The sequence below is a fragment of the Mus caroli genome, chromosome 5, assembly GCF_900094665.2.
Source record: "Mus caroli chromosome 5, CAROLI_EIJ_v1.1, whole genome shotgun sequence".
Lineage (NCBI taxonomy): Eukaryota > Metazoa > Chordata > Mammalia > Rodentia > Muridae > Mus > Mus caroli.
Window position 1 is genome coordinate 29374207 of NC_034574.1, and position 7509 is coordinate 29381715.

General features: G+C 40.4%; 1 protein-coding gene across 5 annotated transcripts in view; it reads left to right on the forward strand.

The window, feature by feature from the left end:
* Nucleotides 1-7509, forward strand: part of Fam193a (family with sequence similarity 193 member A) — a 125449-nt gene that overhangs the window by 74795 nt on the left and 43145 nt on the right. For 4 of the 5 annotated variants that reach the window (XM_021162177.1, XM_029477881.1, XM_021162179.2 and 1 more), the window contains 2 exons: nucleotides 2222-2375; nucleotides 2500-2679. In XM_021162177.1, coding sequence (XP_021017836.1) covers nucleotides 2222-2375; nucleotides 2500-2679 — 334 coding nt within the window. The remainder of the gene's footprint in view (nucleotides 1-2221; nucleotides 2376-2499; nucleotides 2680-7509) is intronic. The other variant, XM_029477880.1, reaches the window with a different exon arrangement.

Here is a 7509-nt window from a genome sequence, read left to right on the forward strand (position 1 = left end):
CCTTTCCCTTTCCCTTTCCCTTTCCCTTTCCCTTTCCCTTTCCCTTTCCCTTTCCCTTTCCCTTTTTCCCTTTTTCCCTTTCCCTTTTTCCCTTTCCCTTTCCCTTTCCCTTTCCCTTTTCCTTTTCCTTTCCTTCCTTCCTTCCTTCCTTCCTTCCTTCCTTCCTTCCTTCCTCTTTTTTTCTCTTCCTTTTTGTTTGTTTGTTTGTTTGTTTTTTCAAGACAGGATTTTTCTAAGTTATTCTGGCTATCCTGGAACTCACTCTGTAGACTAGACTAACCTCAAACTAGAGATCCACCTGTCTCTGCCTTCTGAGTGCATATTCCACCACACTGGGCTGTGTGAAGTTTCTCTTCCCCTCCCCCCTTTCATCCAAATGTTGCCCCCGTCCCTCCCAGTCTCCCCCTGTATTCCGTTTCTTAAGTGAAGTCAGTTGAATTATGCAACCATCACTAGTCCTTTGTAGGTGCTCAGGAGGGATTGCTGGCTGTATCTGGCTGCACTTGATCCTCAAAGTCTTCCAACAATAGAGATGCTCATCACACATTTCATTTGGATTTGTCATGTGCTGCTTAGGTTTTCCTCTTTCAGAGTTTTTCCTAGTCTTTCAGGTCTCAATTTTTATGGTACTGGGGATAGAATTCAGGGATTCATACATGCTGAACAACTATTTTACCACTGAGTCTTTTCCCCAACTCCAAATCCAAAATAATTCTAAAGGCCTTGGGTTGAAGTCCAAGGAGTTTTGTCTCCTAGCTGTTATACAGCTTCTAACTGAGGCATATGGAAGTTTACCAGACAGATGAATCCATTGAAAATTGAAGTTAGATAAATGCAAATGTATCGCACTATCTCACTCACTGTCATAACTGCCAATATCAGTTGTAAGCTCTGATGTGTTATCAGTAGTGGCACTTGGGCTACAGGAGCCTTCTGCCTGGATGGAACTGCCCACTGTTGGTCTGGGCAGCTCATGTCTAGGCCCCAACAACTTGTGGTTAGTGTCTTCCAAGTAATCAACCTCTGTGACTTGAAAATCCATGTGACCCTTAGTGTGCATTGTCGTTCATGGTGCTGTTTTCTAAACAGATGAAATGGCAGCATCATTTTAGTCAGTGCAGTGCAGTGCACTCTGGGTCTTTCTGGAGTGGAGAGGCCTCCAGCTGTCATGTGTGCCAGGTATGAGTTGGTCACTTCATTTCAGAATCAGTTTTCCCATTGGTAAACACTATGGCAGTGATAACACTGCAGGAATGCTGTGCTGGCCAGCACACACACTCCCTTCCTGGTGGGTGCTTATTTCTTCTGTTGGTGAGCTCAAGGTTTTTGTATAGTGCATCAAAGACTCAGGAGGCAGGGCAGGTGGATTTCTGTGAGTTCAATGCCTGATCTACATAGTGAGTTCTAAGACAGCCAGGGCTATGTCGAAAGACCCCTCAACAGAACAAACAAAACAAAAAGAGCACAATGGCTTGGTAACACTGGGCCCTTTCTTAGGAGTCAAACCTAAGAGGGTTTTTACCTAGGATTTTTATGTTCTGGATATCGTTGTATACTGGGATGGAGACAGATTGGTACAAGTTTTAGGTAGTACTGTGTTGGGTATGTCAGTTCTTATATACTAGGAAGTCACATTTTAAAGTGGTCTCCACGGGCTAAATCCAGAAGTTTTGCTTTTAAGTTTTGGTTTTCATTTTTTAGCAAACATGTCATTTTCTCCTTACATTGATGAAATTGATTGTTAATAACTGACTTGAATGGAGCAAACATAATTAATGTGTTGTTATATAACACTTGGAGTTTGGTCTGCTGGATATTTTCTGACAATTTGGTGTCTGTAAAATCAAACACTAAAGACCTGAAGTTGCTCCCTGTATCTTAACATTTTAATAAAAATTACATTTTCTTGGGCATGGCATTTTTACTCCAGGACTTTTCAGGCCAAATGAAAGTATAATACCAATTCGTCTTAAGTTTTTGTGGTCTCCTCAGAATTTCTATTGTGGGACATTCTTTCCCATCCTCCATGTCACAGATGTTACTCATCCAGGCTTTTTTTTGTGTTCAGGTGACTAAGATGTGTTAAGTAGTGTGAGTGACACTGAACACTCTTCGTGAGCAGACCCATGACCTTAGAGGAGATGTCGTGTTCAGTGGGGGGTGCTCCTCACTGTCCTCCCCAATCGAAGGGCCTCATGGTGACCGTCTCTGCTTACCTCAGTTGTAGTGATGATGAAGACGTCGCACCATTGTCAGCTAAGTTTGCTGACATTTATCCATTGACCAACTACGATGATACCAATGTGGTAGCCAACATGAATGGAATCCACAGCGAACTGAATGGTGGTGGGGAAAACATGGCCCTGAAAGATGAGGTATGAGTGTGGCTTTTTTATGAGGAGTTGTGGTGTCAGTAAATGTAGGAAGTGGTTGGTGGTCTTTACACTTCATTCATGTTACTGTTTTGAAAATGAAAGCTACAGAATGCTGCATTTTAAGTCCCCTCAGGTAAGCAGCACCAGCCGTAGTTCTTCAGAGGCTGATGATGAAGATGCTGATGGTGAGAGTAGTGGGGAGCCCCCAGGAGCTCCCAAACAAGAGGAGGCCATAGGAAATGGTAACCCCAAGACAGAGGAGAGTAACGTGAACACTCCACCTCCATCCTACCCAGCTCAGCAGGTAGGATCCTCTGTTTCATGTTTCTCTGTTTCCCAAAGATCTCTTCCTTGGTGTGTATTTTCTATAAAAAGTAAATTATGTTAATTTCAGCAGTTTCTGAAGATTAGTATTGTAGAGTAACAAGCATACTTGTAGAACTCATATTTTAATCTTTTCTTTTTTTCTTTTTGCTGAGATCTGTAATTGTTATCAGTTTTATAACAACCTGTGCTTATTGAGATAAATGTTTTTTACTTTCCTTCCTTCCTTTTCCTCCTTCCCTTCTTTCCTCCTTCCCTTCTTTCCTCCTTCCCTTTCTCCCTTCCTCCCTTCCTCCTTTCCTTCCTTCCTTCCTTTTTCTGAATTTTTTTCTGTAGAAGTATAAGACAGGTTTCATCATTTGTGTTGGAAATAGTTCTCACACCTGGTTGGCCTTGAATTCATGACCTTCCTACCTAAACTTCTCAAGTGCTGGGATCATAGGTTTATATTCCACATATCCAGCTTCAGAGTTTTATTTGTTTGATAAACTATTTAAATGAAAGGGAGAACAAATAAAAGTCAGATGCTTGGCTTATTAATTATTATAATGGTAATGTAAGTATGTGATTAAAATAATAAAGGTGATATCAAAAGGAATAAACTGGGAAATCTTACTATCATCGACTTGCCTCCCGTATCTTGTCATCTGTGTACCCGTGGATGAGCAGTTTCATTATATGCACATGCAAACATTTCCCTTTCCCTGTCTGATAAGAATGGCTACCTTGCTTTTCTCTTAACAGTATGTCTCTGAGGAGTGTGCTTCTGTATTCTCTTCATTTTGTAACTTTAATTTTTTGTTTGTTTGTTTGTTTGTTTTGGTTTTGTTTTGTTTTGTTTTTTGTATGGGGCATGTGTCCATGAGTGTAGGTGAACAGGGAGGGCAGCAATGTCTGATTCCCATGGAGCTGGAGTTAGAGGCGCTTGTGAGTCACTAGATATGGCTCTTAGGAACAGAAATTAGGCCCTCTGTGAAAGCAGTATATGCTTTTAACTGATGAGTTACCTCTTTAGGTTCTGGTTTTTGTTTTTTTGTTTTTTAATGTTTACTTTTTTGTGTTTGTATGATTATTGTTGGTGTTTTTAGTTTGTTTTAGGTTTTGTTTGTTTATGACAAGATATGTGAGCTAAGACTGGTCTTTATACTCCTGATCATATTACCTTGACTGCCCAAATGCTGGAATTATAGGTGTGTGGTACCTGTAAAGAACTCTTGAAACAGTAACAAGACAGAAAGCAAAGAGCCCTTAAGTACATAAAAGGCAACCAAGAGGGCTTACCATATTAAAACTGATATTTTGCTGACATTAATACTCCTGGCTCTAAATAATTTAGAATCTTGACTACGAATCTCAGACTGAGTCTGAGTTAACTTTATTCATTGAAGTATTAGGGTTTGAATTTGGGTCCTCACTCTCGCTAAGTTCTGTGCCACTGAGCTGTATCTGCATTTAGCCATGCCCTTCCTATGCCCCTAAGGCCTCAGATTTTCAGGTAAGCACACATTAGTCCTACTGTGGAGGTGTGGGGGTGGGGCTGCAGCAGAGGTGGCGGCTGCTGCGGCAGAGGCGGTGGTGGTGGTTTTTAACCCTGTTAGCCAGCACTTACATTGTTTCTTTCTTTTGACCATTATAAACTACTCCGTGAGTTGTCGTGTATGTCTGACATTCTGTTCATAAGCAGATGTGTCCATACAATTGTTCCGGCAATGAGTACTGGGTCAGAATGGTCACCCAGGGGCCCTCAAAGAGTCACAACATAGTTTTGAAGTTTTGCTGATATTAATAATGGTAAACCCTTTTGGTTGCCTTTTATGTACTTAAGGGCTGTTTGCTTTCTGTCTTGTTAGTGTTTTAAGAGTTCTTTACATACTGGGTGCAAGTCTTAGTTTACACTATTTTCTCAGGCCCGTGGAATATCTTACTGTATTGTCTGCCAGAACTGAGTAATGGAGGATGAGCCCAGTCCTTACACTTGCTAATATTTGCTACAGCCTCTTATGGTATCTTTTGTAAAGCAAGGTTTTTGTTTTAATGCATTTATTTATTGATGTATTAAAACTATTTTTCTTCTAGATTTATAACTTTACCTCTGACTGATGCTGTGATCCATTTGGCTCAGTATTTTTTTATGGTGTACGGTTAGACTCTTAACCTTTTTTTTTTTTTGAAAAGTCATATTTTTCCATGTTGAAAATTCAGGCTTACATCTATCTGTCCATTGGTCTTTAGTTTGTCCCACACCGTAGCTCATGTTTTTCTGTTGCTTTATGTTAAGTTTAAAATGCAGTAGAGCATACTTCCAAATCTGGTAGATGTGTGTCTTAGTTTCTTTTCTTCCAATGTGATAAAAAACTATGATCAAGACAGGTTACAGAAGAGTTTATTTGGAGCTTATAGTGTAGAGGGTGAGTCCATAGCAACAGGCAGGCAGGCATGGTCTTGAGAACTTAATATCTTGATTTCTAAGCATGAGGCAAAGTGAAAGAGAAGAGGAAGAAAGCTAGCTGGGAATGGTTTGGGCTTTTGAAACCTCAAAGCCCATCCCCAGTGACACACCTCCTCTAACAAGGCCACACCTCCTAATCCTTACCAAACAGTTCCACCAACTGGAGACCAAACATTCAAATACTTATGTCTGTGGGGACTATTCTCAATAAACCACCAGTATGGCTCTTTATAAGTAGCCATCTTTCACAGTAGCCTCACATGGATGAAAGAATGAGGATATTCCTGAGGGTAGAGCCACCAAAGGGTCTCACCTCCTAATGTCTCTTTTTTTTTTTTTTTTTTTTTTTTTTTTTTTTTTTTTTTTTTTTTTGAGACAGGGTTTCTCTGTATAGCCCTGGCTGTCCTGGAACTCGCTTTGTAGACCAGGCTGGCCTCGAACTCAGAAATTTGCCTGCCTCTGCCTCCCAAGTGCTGGGATTAAAGGCGTGCCCCACCACGCCCGGCTAATGTCACTTTCATGGAGGTTAGAATTGCACCATACAGATTATTAATTACAGAGAGATGCATTTTGCTATTGGGTTGTGGGTTTTTTTGTTTGTTTGTTTGTTTGTTTTGTTTTGTTTTTGTTTTTGTTTTTGTTTTTTTGTCCTTCCAGTTTTGCTAGGTTTTAATAATACATTTTTCTCAGGAGTAGATTCTATAACTTACTGGGGTTTACAGATTATTTCTCTCATCTTCAGTTCTATGTTAGAATTTATGTATTTTTCTTTTCTCTATATATTAAGTATTTATTTTTAACATTTTCCTTACTTCTCTGAACAAGCTGTAATAACTGCTTAGTCACCTTTGTGTCCTAATGAGGGCCAAGAACCACTGCCTACTGACTATACATTTTTGTCATATCTCTCTCTCCTCTCTCTGAACAGCTTAAATAATAGAACAACTTCGAATTCTGACTTTGTCCTTGAGGTTGTTAGTTTTTTTGAGGGGTGGGGCAGGGGTCTGGTTTTTGTTTTCTCTGATTATTACTTTATTGCTATTAAATGCTGTATCATTCATAGTATATGGCTTCTGCTCTCACTGTTTATATTTTTTTCAGTTTCTGTTTAGTTTGCTCCCTTTTATTTTTAGCCTGGCTACTTGCTTTATTGGTTCAGTCCTTGCTGCCTTATTCCTCTGAAGGTTCCTATGTCCCAACACATCTGTTTGTAGATTGGGGAACATTTTTTTTTGCTCAGCTTACACTCCAGTGAACTTTGGTTTCTTCCTTTGTGCTATGAAGTCCTGCTTCTGTGTACACCATGTCCTCCTAGTCAGCCATTGAGCTGTGGATAGCTTAAGGAGCATTGCAGTTTCCTCATTTTCAGAGTCTTCTTAAAATGTTTCTGTTTCCTTCACACACTCTCAATTCTCACTGAGTCTACTTAATGAAAAAAAGAAATAAAAGGAAGGACATGACTGTTCCTAGGTATGATGGAGGAGAAAGTTTATTGTAGATAGGAGGGAGGACATAACTAGAGACAGGGACATCTGGGAGAATCCAGAGTGGCCATAGCTCCGAGCTGGGCCATGTGTTGAGAAGGAAAATAGGTGAGTTGGGAAGGAAAAGGGTAGCGGAGCTGACTGGATAGCCAAAACAGCTGGGATATCTAGGGAAGGGTAATCCGGGGAAGAGCAGCTCAGCCCCTGGGTTGAGTTTAGGGTAGCCATACTCTGTAATGGGGAGGGACTGAGGAATGCTGGGAGAATCTGGCAGCCAGGTCTGCTTTGTTGTGTTAAGTAGGTACCTTAGCCATTTGCCCTAGGTTTGAAATCTAATATGTACTACTTTTGGCGCAGCTCTTCTGGACACTGAGCAGGGCTTCTTTACTTCTATGCGTTCTGCATTCTGCTTCCTGCATTAGAACCAGGACAAGGAAAGGCCTTGGCAGGAAGTTCAGATTCTTCCTGTTGTTCTTTGAAGTTCTGGCTATCTTAAAATAAAGACTTCCCAGTATTTGGCTTTGGCTGAGTTCCAGAGCCTGAAGTGTTATCTTTGTCATCTGTGTTTACTTTCACATTTGCTTTGGTAAAGAAGTATCACTGGTCATTCTGACCAGCTAGCATCCTGTCTACATTTCATAGTGACGGTATCATTGCAGCTGTTGATTGAACAGTAGGACCCCAGCAGACACCAGCCACTCAGTGATCCTGGTTTTTTTTTTTTTTTTTGGTCCCATTCTTCCCGTAGCTTCATCTTTCTATTATCTTTTTTTTTTTTTTAAAGATTTATTTATTATATGCAAGTACACTATATCTGTCTTCAGACACACCAGAAGAGGGCGTCAGATCTCTCTCTTTTTTTTTTTTTTTTTTTTTT